General features: G+C 49.0%; 2 protein-coding genes across 2 annotated transcripts in view; one reads left to right on the top strand and one right to left on the bottom strand.

Moving 5' to 3' along the window:
* Positions 1-10,813, top strand: part of NFKBID (NFKB inhibitor delta) — a gene marked incomplete at its 5' end in the record, with an annotated part of 29,760 nt that extends 18,947 nt beyond the window's left edge. The window contains 7 exons of the mRNA XM_081921732.1: positions 523-628; positions 2,694-2,840; positions 4,521-4,572; positions 4,693-4,838; positions 5,680-5,796; positions 8,226-8,390; positions 8,952-10,813. Of these exons, the coding sequence (XP_081777858.1) occupies positions 523-628; positions 2,694-2,840; positions 4,521-4,572; positions 4,693-4,838; positions 5,680-5,796; positions 8,226-8,390; positions 8,952-9,017 (799 nt within the window). The 3' untranslated portion in view covers positions 9,018-10,813. The remainder of the gene's footprint in view (positions 1-522; positions 629-2,693; positions 2,841-4,520; positions 4,573-4,692; positions 4,839-5,679; positions 5,797-8,225; positions 8,391-8,951) is intronic.
* Positions 10,814-12,893: 2,080 nt separating this feature from the next.
* Positions 12,894-16,721, bottom strand: part of NPHS1 (NPHS1 adhesion molecule, nephrin) — a 49,097-nt gene continuing 45,269 nt past the window's right edge. Inside the window, exons 28-30 of the mRNA XM_081922937.1 lie at positions 15,220-15,322; positions 14,654-14,775; positions 12,894-13,245 (exon numbers count right to left, since the gene is read on the bottom strand). Of these exons, the coding sequence (XP_081779063.1) occupies positions 13,117-13,245; positions 14,654-14,775; positions 15,220-15,322 (354 nt within the window). The 3' untranslated portion in view covers positions 12,894-13,116. The remainder of the gene's footprint in view (positions 13,246-14,653; positions 14,776-15,219; positions 15,323-16,721) is intronic.

Here is a 16,721-nt window from a genome sequence, read left to right as displayed (position 1 = left end):
GATTCTTTGGGGGGAGGCATGTGCTCTAAATGTATGATCACATGTGGATATGACCCTAGTTGGACAAATAAATACGAAGAACCCTAAGAAGGGAGAGTAGGGAAATTGCCCATGAACAATTTAGTGACTCTGAGCAGGTATGCCTCAGCACAGTCTTCCCCACTCTATTTCTGTTTATAGTCATTGTTTCAAAATTTGGTTCTTATACACGTTCAGATTGTTATATTGTGTATTTATTACATTTATTTGACATTTAGATGCCACATTTCTACACATGGTTCTGTCCCCAGCTTTTATCCTCCCAAAAACCATGCAAGGCAGGCTAATTCTGAGAAAGAGGGAGAACCATTGGCCCGTGTGGAATCTATGGCTGAGCAGGGATCAGAACCAGGGTCTCCTTAGTCCTAGTCCTAGACTCCAGCCACTACATCAGGCGGTTCTTTCGCCGCATTGCCAGGGGAGAAGAGTCTTGTCTGCCGACCACCAAGTTCTTAAACTATCCCGTGCCCCTCTCCTCTTCAGGTTTCTGCATCTATATGTGGCCAAAGGACACCGGCCGCTGGCATATGCTACCGCTGAGGTATTCCGGGAGTGTGGCCAGCTTGACGTCAAAGAGCACAGGGGGAAGGTGAGGATGAGGCCTGGGCTTAATTCTCCTTGCATGGAGGAGGCACATGAATATCTTTCTCCAGCTGTCTCATAGGGTTGTCTCCAACTAAGTCTTACGCATAGAATTGTAGGTGAAATATACTCGGAGTCCTGCAGTGATTTCATGCTCTTCATTGCAGCTTGTAAAACGGTGATTGAATTTCTCCCCAAACCTCAGGCTTTTATATACAGTGGATGCTCGGGTTGCGAACGTGATCCATGCGGGAAGCACGTTCGCAACCCACAGCGCCACATCTGTGCACGCACAGTTCGCGATTCAGCACTTCTGCGCATTCTGCACATGCGCAAGCGTCGAAACCCAGAAGTAACCTGTTCTGGTACTTCTGGGTTTGGCGTGGTGCACGACCTGAAATCGCGCAACCCAAAGCGTCTGTAACCCAAGGTATGACTGTACATTATTTACACAATGAGTCCCATCTGACTGGCTGATTCTGCTTCCCTCCTGGAGCCTGATTGGTCTTCTCCTGCAGACCAATCAGTTGTTGCATTCTACGATCCTACCTGCCTATTGTTCTAGGATCCAAGCTTAGTACATAACAGTAGGGTTGGGAGGGACCCAGAGAAGTATCTATTCCAACCCCCTGCAACACAGGAAAAACAGCTGAAGAATCCCTGACAGATGGCCACCCAACTTCTGTCTTAAAACCTCCAAGGAAGGAGAGTCCATCACCTTCCGAGGGAGACCGTTCCACCGTCAAACAGCTCTTACCATCAGAAAGTTCTTCCTAATGTGTAGTCAGAATCTCCTTGCTTATCATCTGAATCCAGCATACTCATCTGAAATTAATGGATCTAAAGATAGGCTTGATCACATTAATTTGAATGGGTCTACTCTAAGTAGGACTAGCATTGGCGACAGCCCTATAGCATTTAGAATTTATTTCATAAGCTATGTATTTGCTATGGAATATATCCAAGGTCAGTCAAACGCCAGTCCATGGAGTTATGTCCATTCATTTCAGAGGGTCTGCTATGAGTATCTTAGATGAATATCACTCTATTCTTTCCTACAGGTATCCAGGCAACCTATTTGTTGTGACTTTCACTGATTATTCTGATTTCTTTTCTTGTGTGTGTTTTCAAATGCACTTACTCTGCCATTCTAATGGTATATGTACTTCATTTCTGGTTCATACATGTTTAGAAATTCAGTTTATGTTCTCTGTTATTCCATATTGCATCCTGCTGTGACAGCTATTTTAAAACCCATCAGGCAATTTATAAAATAAAGGGATAAAAAGTAAATAAATGTCAAAGAAAGAAACAACTATCTCACATTTAGAAGACATCTGAAGGCAGTCCTGTTTAGGGAAGTTTCTAAAAGTCTTTTAAAAGCCAGAGAGTAGTTTATTTCCTTGATATCTGATGGGAGGGCATTCCACAGGGCAGGCACCACTACTGAGAAGGCCCTCTGCCAGGTTCCCTGTGACTTCACTTCTTGCTGTGAGGGAACTGCCAGAAGGCCTTCGGTGCTGGACCTCAGTGTCCCTCCCTGTGAGAAGCCAAGACATCTGAAGGCAGCTCTGTTTAGGGAAGCTTTTAATGTTTAATTGATTATTGTATTTTAATATTCTGTTGGAAGCTGCCCAGAGTGGCTGGGTATGTATAAATAAATAAATAAATAAATAAATAAATAAATAAATAAATAAATATTATCTCTCTGCTCTTCACTAAATGTGCCTCCTGTCCAGCTCCCCTGTAACACCTTGCAGTCCACTAATGCCCCTGCTTGTTGGGATGGGTGATGGGTGTGCAGAAACGTAGCCTATGCTACAAAGGTGATATTTGCATTCATTGCTCCACCCACTTTTGCCTATGGTTCCTCCCACCATTGGCATGTGGTCCTCAGAAGGTTGCCCAAAAGGAAATGCAGACCTCAGGCTGAAACAGGTTTTGCATGCCTGGTGTATATGCATTGAAGTGGCGAATGTTCCCTTCTGTCAACTGCTGCCTGTCACCTATCAACTGCTGCCCTAGATAGCTGCCTAGAACCAGGCGCCTGCTATTTCTCTCTGTGCACCCAGACTCCGCTGCTAGTGGCGGCTGCAGCAAATCAACCTGGGATCGTGAAGGACCTGATCGTGCTGGGAGCAGACGTCAACGCTGCAGACCAGAAGGGGCAGACTGTGCTGCACCTTGGCGCCACCTATGGGCTGCCCAGTGTCATTGAGGTGAGTGCCCCTATTGCATGGCCAACATTTAAGAATGATGTGAGTCGCTACCCAACAATACCTGGAGCGCCACAGGGGAAAGGCATAGCTCAGTGGTAGAGCACCTGCCTTGCATGCAGAAGGTCTCTGGTTCAATCCCAGGCATCTCCCAGTAGGGCTGGGAAATCAGGGACCTAGGAAGTGGGGCGTGGGATGTCTGGTCCGTCCCGGGTGTCATCCTTGAGGGGGGTGACAAAATAGCACACCACGGGGGGGGCAGCACTTACCACGCGGCCTGGCCTGCAGCACACCCAAGCCACACGTCTCTCCTGGGAGTGACACAGTGGCTCAAAACGGGAGCCTGGGGCTTGCGTCCACCAGGCGAACTCTGTGGGCAGCTCACAATGCCACCCCCGTGCACAGATCACCCCGCTCCCACTGCTCCAGTTGCCGGAGCTATGCCCCTGTGGGAAATATTCCCTGCCTGGAATCCTGGAGAGCCTCTGACATTCACTGCAGGCAATATTAATGGCCTGATTCAGTACAAAGCAGCTGTCTATGGTCCCATCTCTGCTAGCAACACCAGCCCTATCATCAGGCAAAGTGAGGCAATTGCCTCAGGTGGCAGAAGCTCAAGAGCAGCAGCCGGGCCATTCCTTCAGAAGAAGAAGAAGGAGTTTGGATTTGATATCCCGCTTTATCACTACCCAAAGGAGTCTCAAAGCGGCTAACATTCTCCTTTCCCTTCTTCCCCCACAACAAACACTCTGTGAGGTGAGTGAGGTTGAGAGACTTCAAAGAAGTGTGACTAGCCCAAGGTCACCCAGCAGCTGCATGTGGAGGAGCAGGGAAGCGAACCCAGTTCACCAGATTACGAGTCCACCGCTCTTAACCACTACACCACACTGACTCTCTACTATAGCACCCAGCCGCCACCAACTCCAATTCCCATGAGCCAGCGGGGCCAACAATTGGGGTTGGTGGGAGCTGGGCCTCACAGTGCCTCATCGCAGAGTTCAAATTGCAGCAGCGTTTCCGTCATTTGTTCCTTTTTATACTCCTGCAAATGTTAGCAGCACAATAGCACATATAGCAGTCCAATGCTTTCCCCATTGCTTGATCTCCACGCATGGACAATGGGTATCCAATAAAATGCTATTTATTCGTTTAAGAGTATTTATAGCCTGCCTACCAACTGATGTTCTTAAGGCAGCTTACAACGCCTTTAAAACACAATGAAACAGGCTGTGATGCAATAGTCACTACAGCAGGGAAAAGGTCTACAGTGGTACCTTGGGTTACATATGCTTCAGGTTACATACGCTTCAGGTTACAGACTCTGCTAACCCAGAAATAGTACCTCGGGTTAAGAACTTTGCTTCAGGATGAGAACAGAAATCGTGCTCCGGCGGCAGCGGGAGGCCCCATTAGCTAAAGTGGTGCTTCAGGTTAAGAACAGTTTCAGGTTAAGAATGGACCTCCGGAATGAATTAAGTTCTTAACACGGGGTACCACTGTATGTATTTATAGTCATCCTCCTGCCCTTTTTCTCTGCTTTTCCAGCAAATACTGTTGAAGCAGCTAGGTGTTAGAGCCACTCGGTCCATGGCCGACATCCACTTGCTGGGCTTTCATTAGGCTGGGATTTAATCTGTTCTAAGCACTTGTCAGAATGACAATCTCTTCTTGATTCTTTCCCAGGCCGTCATGGTGACTGGTATCCCAGTCAATGTCGATGCCAGAAATTTCGAAGGTAAGGTGATCGGAGAGTGCTGTGTATTCCCAGAAACATTTTCAAGTTGAGAATGCATATTATTTTGCACACTGCTAATGTGTGGCGTCTTTGACACCCCTTTCTGCACTGTTTTTGTAGGTCTGACCCCTTTGCATTGTGCTGTCATAGCTCACAATGCTGCCTTCCAGTCCCAAAGCATGGATCCGTTGTCTCAGCAGCAGCTCCAGAACTTCCTGCTCTGTATTCGCTTGCTTCTCGAACTCGGGGCCAACTACAAGAGCCAGGTAGGTGGGTGGGTGGGCTCTGAGGAGGGGTTCCTTCTCCCCAGGCCAGGAGACCAAGGCGGCCACTTCTGCATCAACCAAAAAGAGAGCAAAAGGAGACATAGCAAAGCATTTGCAGAATTTGGCTATTGTTGCCATAATTAAAATAGAAAAATAGATCTTGCCATGGTGGGGAAGAATGTCACCATGCAATGTGTACCACTTAGGAAGCTCTGCGATCCTCCAGATGGCCTGTTTATTGATCATTCACCCTGATTTGTTTGCACAAAGCTTACACGGAGGTTAGACTACGACCTGTCTTTACTGGAAATTCCTTCTGATTTATTTAACAATTAGCATTATTCATTTGCTAGTGTTTTCCCATTTGTTCCTCTCACACCTTTCGGTGACTTTCCTCATCACTTTCCTAACTGCAAAAAGTTGTCTTCTTTTTTAAAGTGGATTTCTTTCACCAGGGCAAGAAAATGCTTTAATTCACTTTAATTGCATAAATCTAGATTTCTCGTGTACACTTGAAGCTCTCCCACTGACATCATGACATACTGACATTATGGAAGCACTTCTAAACAGGACTGGCAAAGTGCCTTACCCTGAGTCAGACCGTTTGTTTATCTAACTCAGTATTGTCTACACTGGCAGGCAGCTGCTTTCTATAATTTCTCTCCCACTCCTACCTGGAGGTACCAGGGATTGAACCTGGGATCGTCTGCAAGCAAAGCAGATGTTCTCCCACTCAGAACGGTTCAAAAATAAGACTCTCTTTTGTGATTAGCCCAGAAAGCTTGGCCAGCCCATCCTGGAGATTGCACCTGGCCTCCTGACAGTTTCCTCCCTTTTCTAGGAACTGAAGAGCAGCAAAACCATTCTGCATTTGGCCGTCCAAGCTGCAAACCTGCCTTTGATCCAGTTCCTTCTCCAGCTGCCTGAAGGAGAACTCCAGAACTTTGTCAACATGAAGGTGTGCTTCTGGCTTTTCTCTGCTAGGGGGCGCTGTTGCCCAAGGTTGGGGATAGAAAGGTGTTTTTCCATTATGGTGTTGTTGTTGCTTTGTATCATGAAAGGCAGAAAGGTGGGTAGAACTGGTGGCCCTCGGAGAGCAGATCAAGCCTGCTCAGCACCTTGCAGCAGAGGGCCCAGCTCTGAGAATCACATGTCATGTGAGGTCATTTGGACCGTAGCAGCTAACATGCAGCTTTTTGTCTATGTCAGTTGCAGCTTTCAGACCTTAGGAAAGGGAGAGGGAAAGTTATACTTTTTCTTCCTCCCTCTCTCCCATGATGATCTCTCCAACGCTGCTCTTTGCATTACGAGGGGAGCATGCTCCTCTTAATCTCAGGGTTATGGGTTCGAACCCCACGTTGGGCAAAAAGATTCCTGCATTGCAGAGGGTTAGACTAGATGACTCTGGTGCAAAGCTGTCAACTTACAGATTTGAAAATCAGGGACCAGCAGCCTCAAAAATAAGGGATCAGCAGCCAAAATAAGGGATTTCAGTCAACCAGCTGAAATAAGAAGTTAAAAGGGACCAGATAATTTGGGAGAACAGCGTCGGTTTTTAGCCCTTCATTTCCAGAGGTTGCTGCTCAAGATACCAGCTGATGAAACACTGCAATTAAATAACTACAAGCAGCAACCACTTTTCGTGCAAAACGAAGTCCAAGCTACGAAGATGCTGCTGCAGCTCTGTATCTTTTTTCTCGTGCTCCATCTGCAGCTCTCAGTCCCATCAGGCGGGGCAGGAGGAAGGGGGGGGGAGAGCACCTGAAGTAAACCTGCAGATCAGACCATCTATGCTAGTCTACCACTACAAATCTATAGGAGAAGCACTTGTGGTCCTTCCTCCACTTTCCCCCTCTATGGTTAGCCCTTGGAACACCTGCCCGCACCTCCACCTCCTCTCTCTGAACTTCTTTCTCTATGGTTGCCCTCGCTCTCCTCTCAAGGCTCCTCAACAATTCATAGGCCGCGCCATCTCATCCGGGTCCATTGGCAGCGCAGCCTCAGTACGGCCTAGTGGGAGAGGTGACAGCGGGCAGAGGGGAGACCCCAAGCAGAGATGCTCAGTTCGGTGGCCGCGAGGAGGATGGCAGCGGAAGGGCCTGAGGCTCCCGCCAGTCTTAGCGGGGAGGGGCTCCCGGGGGCAAGGCTGGTGAGAGGCCAGCGGGGAGCGGGGCAGGCAGCCAAGCAACATAGTTGGAGCCTTCCTCCTCCCTGGCCAGCAGGGAGGGAGGGAGAGGAGCTGCTTCCTTTGAAACCCAGGAAATTTAAGGGACATCATCAATAAGGGACAGCAGCGGGACACGGCACTGGGATAAGGGAGTTTCCTGCCAAATAAGGGACGGTTGACAGCTATGCTCTGGTGGTCCCTTTAAACTCTACAATTCTATGCCATTGATGCCAATGGATGCTTCCCTTGAAAAGCGAAGAGGAATATTGGGCAGGTGATTCGCACCTGCCGTGGCCCAAAGGCTACTCCAGCTTCCCCAGGACTGATCCTGAGTACCACAGAGGCTCAGCTAAAAGGGGAGAGGCAGAAATGGCATGTTAAACAAGTGTGCTGCTGAGGTGTCCTGTTCCTCAGGGATGTAAGAAGCCATCATTTTCTGTTCTGCCCCGTACAGTCGCACCTTGGAAGTCGAATGGAATCTGTTCCGGAAGTCCATTCAACTTCCAAAACGTTCGGAAACCAAAGCACGGCCTTGCAGGATGCAAAGGAAATACCATGCAAGTGTGGGGGGGGGGTAATGTAATCAATTACATGCCATTTGTGGACCGAAAGCATCAGGAAACAGCAAATGCCCTTCTATTCACTGGACTGAGTTCCATTCTGGCCACCGAATGAAGAAATGAGCATTGGCAATTTCTGATTCCATTTCTTTCTTCATCAGAATTATCTGACATGTCCGTCAGCATTTTCTGGAACTTTGGAAAGAGTTACAATAAAGCTGAGGAACTGCCTTGACCCACACATCCATGTCCAGCCATTGTACTCCCCAGATGGGGTACTGCTGAGAGTACCACATGCCCCAGAGATGAGCTGAGTGTGCCCTAGAGACCAGGATTTTAGTGTTGCAGCTCCAGCCGCCTGGAATCAGTTATCAGCCGGAATCTGGCAAACACCTAGCCTTTTAGCAATTAGGGGGCTGTTGAAGACATTTTTTTCTTTAAGAAGCCTTTCCCAAAGTGTGATGCAGTTGCTTATGTGAAAAAAGAACAATAGTTTCACAATGGTAGAAACTGCTTTACTGCTTTTAGCATCGCTGAGTTTGCAATCTTTTTGCATTTTGTCTTATTTTATTGCACACTGCTTCAGTAAGTTTGGGTTAATAAATCTGCAATAAATGGATATTGTGCAGGCTAACTTGGAGGGGAAATCTCTGTCCTCAGGCCCACGGGAACACTGCCTTGCACATGGCCGCTGGTCTGCATGGACACCCCTTTCAGGAGCAGATTGTGCGCCTCCTGCTGCATCACTGGGCTGATCCCAGTGCGCGGAACCTGGAGAACGAACAACCAGTTCACCTCTTGGCACCAGGCCCAGCAACAGAACAGGTCAGCTGGGGGCGGATCTATGGTTGGTGGCAGTGGGCAGGGGGAGCTAAATTTAGTTCCCTTTGCATTTTCATCAGGACCTACCAAATTTGCAGCACGCAGCTCAAAATGCAGCTGTCCTGAGAAATTCGCACTTCTCCGAATTCTGCGGTGGAGTTCTCCCACCTGCTCAAAAAAATGCATATGTTAAGCGAAAGGGGGCATTAAAAAATTGTGTGCTTAGAGGAACTAACGTACCCCGAGAAAAAATGCATGACATTAGAGAAAATTGCTTGGGGGAAAATGTGTATGCTGAATAAAAATCGCCTACAGAAATGTCTGCATTAGGAGAAATACACACTAAGAAGCTGATGGATTTTCAAGTGCACTTGTTGCAAAAAAATAAATAAATCAGTAGACTGATGCAAAAATTTGGAGAACTGAAGACTGGAAGGATGAGAAGCTGGGAGAAACGGAAATGGGCAGATCCGTTCATCCCTAGCTGCATCGGGACAGGTAAAAGCCCAAGAAGGAATAGGTATCCTTCACCTTTGAATGATTGTTGTCTCCTTCCCTCTGCAGCTACGCCTGTTGCTTAGGAGCCGCCGTTTGGGCCCCGGACCAGCTCATCTCCCCTCTTTCCCATGAAGACCTCCTATCAAGCTACACTCCTCAGCAGAACACCGTCTCTTTTTCAGCCGCCCAGGAAGTGAAGGAGTGTCAATTTGGGGGGCGTTGTTGTTTATGTTGTTTTATCTTATGTGACAAGGAAACTTTGCCTTGTGCTGCCTGTATTTAACTAACTTATTGGATAGGGAGGGTTGTGTGCCTGACTTTCCTTGCTGATGCCAGCCAATAGTCTATCTGCAGTGGCACCAGATTATATCCCACTGCAGGTAACCCACTGCAGTGCTGGCAGTGGGGAGGGCTTTGCCTTCCCCACTGTCACTGCATCCTTTCAGCCCCAGGCTAGTGAGCAGGCAGGGAACAAAGGTACTCTTCCACCACCACCCAGCACCAATGGGCTCACCCTCATCAGCAAGGAAACGGTTCAGGCTCTGAGTGCAAATTCTGTCAACCAGCTGCTTCCCCCACTGGAGTTCTAAGTGCTCCTGTTTGGTATCCTTGCATGCAAGGGAGGGGGAGGCAGCTGCCAGGTTTGCCCCTCTCTATCCTCTTAGCTGCCGCAAGTATCATTTCTGTGAAATGGATCGTTGTAATTGAACCATATTGGTTTTTTGCAAAATTTGGATCGTATAGTAGCACAGGGCTGGCCTTTGCCGGAGGAATTACTTTGGTGAAACTGAGTTGCTGTTTAGGCCATCTCTTGTGTGATCCACTTATTGATGCTACGTCTTAAAACCTAAGAGAGTCCCTTTAACTTTTTAATTCAAAGAATTGCACAGAAGGGGGGAAGGAAATTCCACTGGTTGGAGCTTCTTGCAACTGTGGCATGGGAGTGATCTTCCAAGCCACAACTGCCGAAATTATCCCTTTGGTGCAAATCTTAGGACACGGGTGGCTACCTTGTGGTACCCAGATGTTGTTGAACCAGCACTCCCATGAGTGAAGTCCAGCCTGGCCAGAGATCAGGGATGATGGGACTTGAAGTTCAGCAACGTCTGGAAGGCTGTGGGTGTCTTGCCCCCGCCTCCGGGTATTTCTCTACAAAATTAACCGGCTTAATTGTTGTTCCTTCTCTCTCCACAACCGGGGAACCCTTGGAACTGTAGTTCCAGTGAGAGGTCTTTTAAGAGAAGCCTCAGCTCCTTAACCCAAATGACAGTTCCCTGGAGTCCCTGCGGTGAGGCAGGAGCTGCAACGCTTAAGCCAGCCTCGAAACAACGTTGTGGTAGAGAACTGCCCTTTTAAGAAGTTAGAGGTGCCCTCTCAGGAGATGAAGTTGGCAGCCGACTTAATTACGCCTCACAATAACCTGAGGCAAATGACAATATGCACACTTTTTCAGTGCTGCCCCTCTGACGCTTGGAATCGGTTTGGAGGCCCTCAGGCAAGATGGGGGCCTTCCGTGTTCTAAGCTGTGGGGATAAACACTGCGTGTTTTTTCTCGATTTAGGCTCCGGCCTGTGACGCACCCGCTCACAGCATCTGTGTGCAGAAACCTGTAGCCAGGTCCCTGGCTTAATTGACAGAGCTCTGTGTAGCTCACACTCTTATCTCTGGCTCATCGCCAAGGAAGCAGTCTCTCTCTCTCTCTCTCTCTCTCTCTCTCTCTCTCTCTCTCTCTCTCTCTCTCTCTCTCTCTCCATGACTGCAGCAGCTTGTATCCCCACAAAGTGGGGAAATTAACACACCTCCCCTTTCTTTTCCTATCCTCCCCACCCATCCCGTTTCTTGGCGGTCTCGCCTTATTAAGCCATGCTGTCCCACCAATTCCTGCTCTCCACAGCTCTTTGAGGCATTTGACTCTCCCTTCTTTTCCAGTTTCTTTGCATTTAAAGGCAAACCAACCTAATTTGCCACCTTCAAATGTGAATGAACTGCAAACTAATGCGGAAATGCGAAGAGCTGAACTTCAGAGGGGGGTGGAGAGAAACCTAAACGAGTCGATCAGCCCATCTGCAATTGCCAGACACCCAATCCAGTCTCCCTGGGATTTCTTCACTGTTGTGAAGAAAGGGAGAATTCTGGCGGTTGCAGCTTCTTCTGCCGCAAAATACTGCTGCAGATTCAGCTGCTGCAAGAATTATTCCTGCTCACTAACTACAGATTTGAAACTTACAGATTTGAAAATAAGGGACCAGCAGCCTCGAAAATAAGGGATCAGCAGCCAAAATAAGGGATCAACAATTACTTTGATAAAATACATATTTTGTTGCATGCAAATGGCTTTAGATACCTATTAGGTTCTCTAAATTACCATATAGCATATATTCAACACACAAAAACAGCAACAATTTGTTGTTGACAAAGGGCAGCTGGACATAGAAAGGGCCCCATTACCTTTAGTAGCTTATTTAAGGGACATCATCAATAAGGGACAGCAGCGGGACATGGCCCTGGGATAAGGGATTGTCCCACCAAATAAGGGACGCTTAACAGCTATGGAGGGAACCCTTCCCAAAGTGGTAGGACATCTGCTTTGCATGCAGAAGGTCCTAGAGTCCATCTCCCTGGAGGGTTGAAAAAAATTCACCCTGAAACCCTGCAGAGCTGCTGCCAGTCAATGCAGACAATACTGAGCTGGATAGACTCAGTGGTCTGACTCAGTAGAAGGCAACATCCTATAATCTTGTGTTTATCCCTCCCCATTCCCCCCCCCTCTGTCTGGCAACCTTTCACATGCCCTCCTCTGTGTTCAGCTTGATAAACACTCCAAGCTTGTGCTAATGGAATATTTAAATGGAGGCGAGGACATGCCAAGGTTTATGATGAACCATATGTTATTGGAACAGAAGCAAGCTAATTGTGGCAATAAAGAAGCACACTTTTTAATCTTTTCCGCTGTCTCCGTCTCACACTGCCTACACTCCGGCCCCGGTGCAGAACCTGTGAACCCATCAGCGCTTGCCTGCTTCCGCTTTTGTCTCACTGCCAGCATTCTTGGACCACTCAGCCGCACGACCAAGGAAAAGAGGGAATAGAAACACAAGAGAGGGAAGGGTTGAGGTCTGCTATCAGAAGCGACTTCATGCCACGCAACCAAGCCCCAGATAATTTGTTCATTTTGCTAGCAGCCATGTACCTGGCGCTTCTCAGGAACCCAGAGAAAGCAAAAGCGCAGTGTAGCTTTGAAATCAGCAGTTGAAATCAAGGCAGGTTTGAATGGGTCAGTCCCAGGCGCGCCAACTCTATGGGGCCAAGGTGTCTTTGGCCCCCTCAATATTTGTTGGCAGGGGACCGGGTCCTCTCAAGGTTGAGGGGGCGAAGGAGGCCAAACACAGGGAGGAAGAGGAAGAGGCAGCTCTCTGTGAATGAAGAATGCCAGGAGCCAGGCTAAGGGTCTGTGGGGGAGCATCTTGGGTTACTAGCAAGGCAGGGGTTGTGTCAGGCAAGAAGCCACTGCTGCTAGAGAGCAGCAGTCAGGGCTGTGGGGCCTTCTGCTCCTGAAATGTGCCTCTGGGATGTGGGGAGGCTGAGTAGAGCTGAGGTGGCACTGCTGCTACCTGCATTCCCCCTCATGGCTGCCAGAAGGGGAAGGTCCAGGGGAAGAAAAGGAAGGTGGCATGTCCCTGAGGAGGTGGCAGAGGTAGCCAAGGAGCAGCAAGGGAGATGGAGGCACTTGTGGGATGACACCTTATATCCTCAGGTCAGGTATGGTGGCAGTGGCCTCCTCTAGACAACAGTCACACACACACGCAACACATGCTGGGCCCCCTCCATATTGGGCGCAAGTCAGCGCCTCTTTTCAGTCCACCATCTTGATTCAAAATGGCACCCGATTGTATCCAAACGTAGATAGAAAGCTGCTCTTCGATCTCAGAGCTGTCATCCAAAATTGGGCTACGGTATCTTCCAAGATGTCCAAATTCATAGTGAACAAACAAATCACTTTCAAAAATATATGGTTGACTTATTTATTGCAACCTTTCCTCCAAGGAGTTCGCGGTGGGTGTGCATGGTTCTTTATCCCCCCCTCCTCATTTTAGCCTCACAACAACCCTGTGAGGTAGGTTCGGCTGAGAGACGATGCCTGGCCCAAGGCGTCACCCAGCAAAGCTTCATGGCTGAGTACGGATTCGAATCCTGGGTGACGGATCAGAAGCAGCCTTGCTGCAGCTTTTGCTCAGACCAGCTCCCCTCGTTGCTCAAAAGGCAGATCCCCATCCAGGGGCAGAAAATCTGCCACGGGGTCGTAGACCTGTGTCACTTCCGCATAGCCATCCACTGATCTTCTGCTTCGTTGATAATCACCCTAGACATAAGGGAAGAAAGACCTGCTGAGGTTCCCTACCATTTCCCAACTGCAGGAGACAATGGGTGGAGGCCAGAGGTGTCAGTGACTCACCACCGCTGTAACTAAATGGAGCCGCCATGTGTAGGCGCACTCTACCTCTGAACACCAGCCACTCAGGCCAAACATCAGGAGGCCATTGCCTACATGTCCTGCATCTGGTTGGCCCAGGTTGACAAACAAGAGCTGGGCTAAATGGATTCTGGCCTCATCTATGAAGGCCAAAGCCCCAGCCCCCATTCCTTTCATGAGAAAGGGCACAGCTTGGTGGTTGGGCATCTGATTTGTGTGTTCAGTCCTAAAATAGAAAACAGGTAAAATATCCCTGTGGATAGCTCAGTCGGTAGAGTGTGAGGCTCTTAATCTCAGGGCTGTGGGTTTGAGCCCTGCATTGGGCGAATGAATCCTGCATTGCAGGGGGTTGGACTAGATGGCCCTTATGGTCCCTTCCAGCTCTACAGTTCTAGGATTCTAATCCCAGCCATCCCCAGGCAAGACTCCTGCCTCGAGAGTGGCTGACTGTCAGTGTAGACCAAGAACAGGGAACTTGTGGCCCTCCAGATGCTGTTGGACTGCAACTCCCATCAGCCCCAGCTGGCACGGTCAATTATCAGGGATGATGGGAGCTATAGTTCAACAACCTCAAGAAGGCCACAGGCTCCCCGTTCCTTGCACTGACCATACTAAGCTGATGGACCATTGGTCTGACTCTGTCTGAAGCAGCTTCCTAAGGAGGCAGAGCTATAGCTCAGAGGCAGAGGGCATGTTCTATGAGCAGAAGGTCCCAGGCTCCACCCCTGGCATCTCAGCTAAAAGGACCTGGGGTGGTGGGAGAGACCTCTGCCTGAGATGAATCACTGCCTGTCAGAGTAGGCAGTACTGGCCTGACTCAGTATAAGGCAGCTTTCTAAGTTCCAGAACTTGTTTTTCAATCTGAAAAAAAGTTTTGTGGAGTCCTTTTTTCTTCCAGTCCAGCAGCTGCCAGTCTACTTCCTCTCCTCATTGGGCAAATCTGGTCGCTGGTAGAAAGTTCCCAAATTCAATCCCCGGCTGGGTGAATCTCCTGCTTGAAACCCTGGTGAGCTACTGCCAGTCAGTGTAGACAACACTGAGCTACATGGACCAGTGGTCTAACTCAGTACAAAGCATCTTCCTATCTTCCTGTATGATATACACTATGGGGCTAAGATGGGACACTCTCTGACTTACTTTTGGGTGTCTTTTTTGAAATGAGGAAGGTGGAGGAAACAAGGGGATCCATGACTCACAATGAAACAGACAAGAGAGGACAAGTCCTGTGGACTTGGTTCAGAAGGAGAGTCCATTGTGACTCTTCCCCCACCGTTAAGCCTCTTCCCCAGGTACTCACAGCATACTCATAAATCCACGGTTCCTCCTGAGGGTACCATCTCTCATACAGAGGCTTCATTTCTTCATAATGCCGGGGCAGCCTCACCTCCTCGTACTCGTGCTGACCTGGAGAACCAAGCCCTGTGGGTGCAATATTGGGGTCTGCAGTGATGAAGGAAGCCTGCCTTCAGGGACCTGAGATTGTTCCTCAAGAGCAAGGATTGACCACTCTCTGCCTGGTCCTTGGAATTCTCCCCAGGCCCCACCTCTCAGTGGTCCTACTTCTCCCCCTGAGCATTTTGCCTGGTTGGAATGTATCCTTGAACTCTGATGGTTCCGCTTGCTTGTTTGGATGAAGACAGCGAGGCGAGAGAGTGTGTAGCCTAATGTACAAAGGCAGAAACTAAATCTGCTGCTTCTCCCACCACTGACACATGACCCACGGAAAGTTGCCCAGATGGGAATGTCACCCTAGTGCTGAAACAGAGCACTGATATTTGGGATTTGCTGCGATTCCAGATTATGGTACTGTGGCTTAGAGGAAAAAGCGGGCAGAGGAGAAATAACATGTCAGCACCTGCCCACCTGTGACACTAGCATCCATCTCACTGTCCGTGTGGTGGCCTGGCTGGGACCAGCCCCTTGCAGTAGCCTCAGTGCCGGTTGATGTTGTCTTGGGAGAGCTGCCCTGCAGAGAAAGACCAAACCAACCAGCTCTATTCCCAGGAAAAAGGACAATATCTACTGCCTGTATCAGGTCCACTGACCCCATCCATTGTCCCTTCTTTGGTGGCTTCCAGCCATCTAACTTTCACATAGGGGACTTCTCAGGTACTAGGCAGTTTTTCACTAGGAATCTATCAGAGCCCCTTGTTGGCAGCTCAAAATCCTAAGGTCTACTGTGATTTTTTTTCAAAGCAACATCAAATTTTTCGCACTCCTATGAAGGTTGACCCTGATCATGGAGAGTCTGGAAACCATGGTCTACAACAGCCTTGGCCAACCTGATACTCTGTAGATGTTTTGGGACTGCAACTCCCATCAGCCCCAGCCAGTCCTGCCATGCCGGCTTGGGTTGATGGGAGTTGTAGTCCAAAACATCTGGAGGGCACCTGGTTGGTGAAGGCTGGTCTATTGGGAGATGACTCTGTTTAGTATGAAACTATCTTGCTGCATTTTCTACCCTACAGTATTTTGCCTGTGTCCTCCTTGCCGCTGCATGGAACATGGTAACAGACCTTTGAATCTGTAAGTACAGTGGTGCCTCGCAAGACAAAAAGAATCCGTTCCGCGAGTCTCTTCGTCTTGCGGTTTTTTGTCTTGCGAAGCAAGCCCATTAGCGCCTTAGCAGCTTAGCGCTATTAGCGGCTTAGCGGATCAGCTGTTAAGCGACTTAGCGGCTTAGCGGATCAGCTGATAAGCGGCTTAGCGGCTTAGCGGATCAGCTGTTAAGCGACTTAGCGGCTTAGCGGATCAGCTGATAAGCGGCTTAGCGGCTTGGGAAAAAGGGGGGAGGGGAAAAACCCTGCAGGAACTCGCAAGACATGATCTTCTGGAGGCTATTGCTTGCAGTGTCATTGGTTCCCACATGAACCAAGAGGAAGGGGTATTTGTCAGTGGGTTTTATGATTCCTTGCAGTCGTTCAGTTACATCTTGGATCTTAGCCCCGGGGAGACAGCACACTTCCCAAGACATCTTGTCAGGCCCACAGATCACTGCTTCTGTTCCCCTCAGTAGGGAATCCCCTATCACCACTACACGCCTCCTCTTAGGTCTGGTCGGGGTTCTTCCGTGAGCTGTCCGTTCCAATGTCGCCTGCACATTCCCTGAGGACTGACTTTGCTGCTCGTCTTCATATACCTGATCAACTGTAATGAGGGAGAGATCCTCAAATGGAGTCTGCTCTTCGTCTTCCATGCTAGGGGAGAGGACCTCAAAGCGATTGTGTATTTCTAAACAATCAGAGCGAACCCTGGGCCTCCTACTTCTTTGAGTCATGTTTCTCCATATATCTGGCTCCTGTGTTGGTGAACTAGCCTCCTTCTCAGGGGAGTCCCCTGTCTCCTCCTTGGTGGAGACGGTGTGC

Source organism: Podarcis melisellensis (genome assembly GCF_964234715.1).
Source record: "Podarcis melisellensis genome assembly, chromosome: 8".
Lineage (NCBI taxonomy): Eukaryota > Metazoa > Chordata > Lepidosauria > Squamata > Lacertidae > Podarcis > Podarcis melisellensis.
Note: the sequence above shows the minus strand (reverse complement) of the source record. Positions and strands in the feature narration are given on the sequence as shown.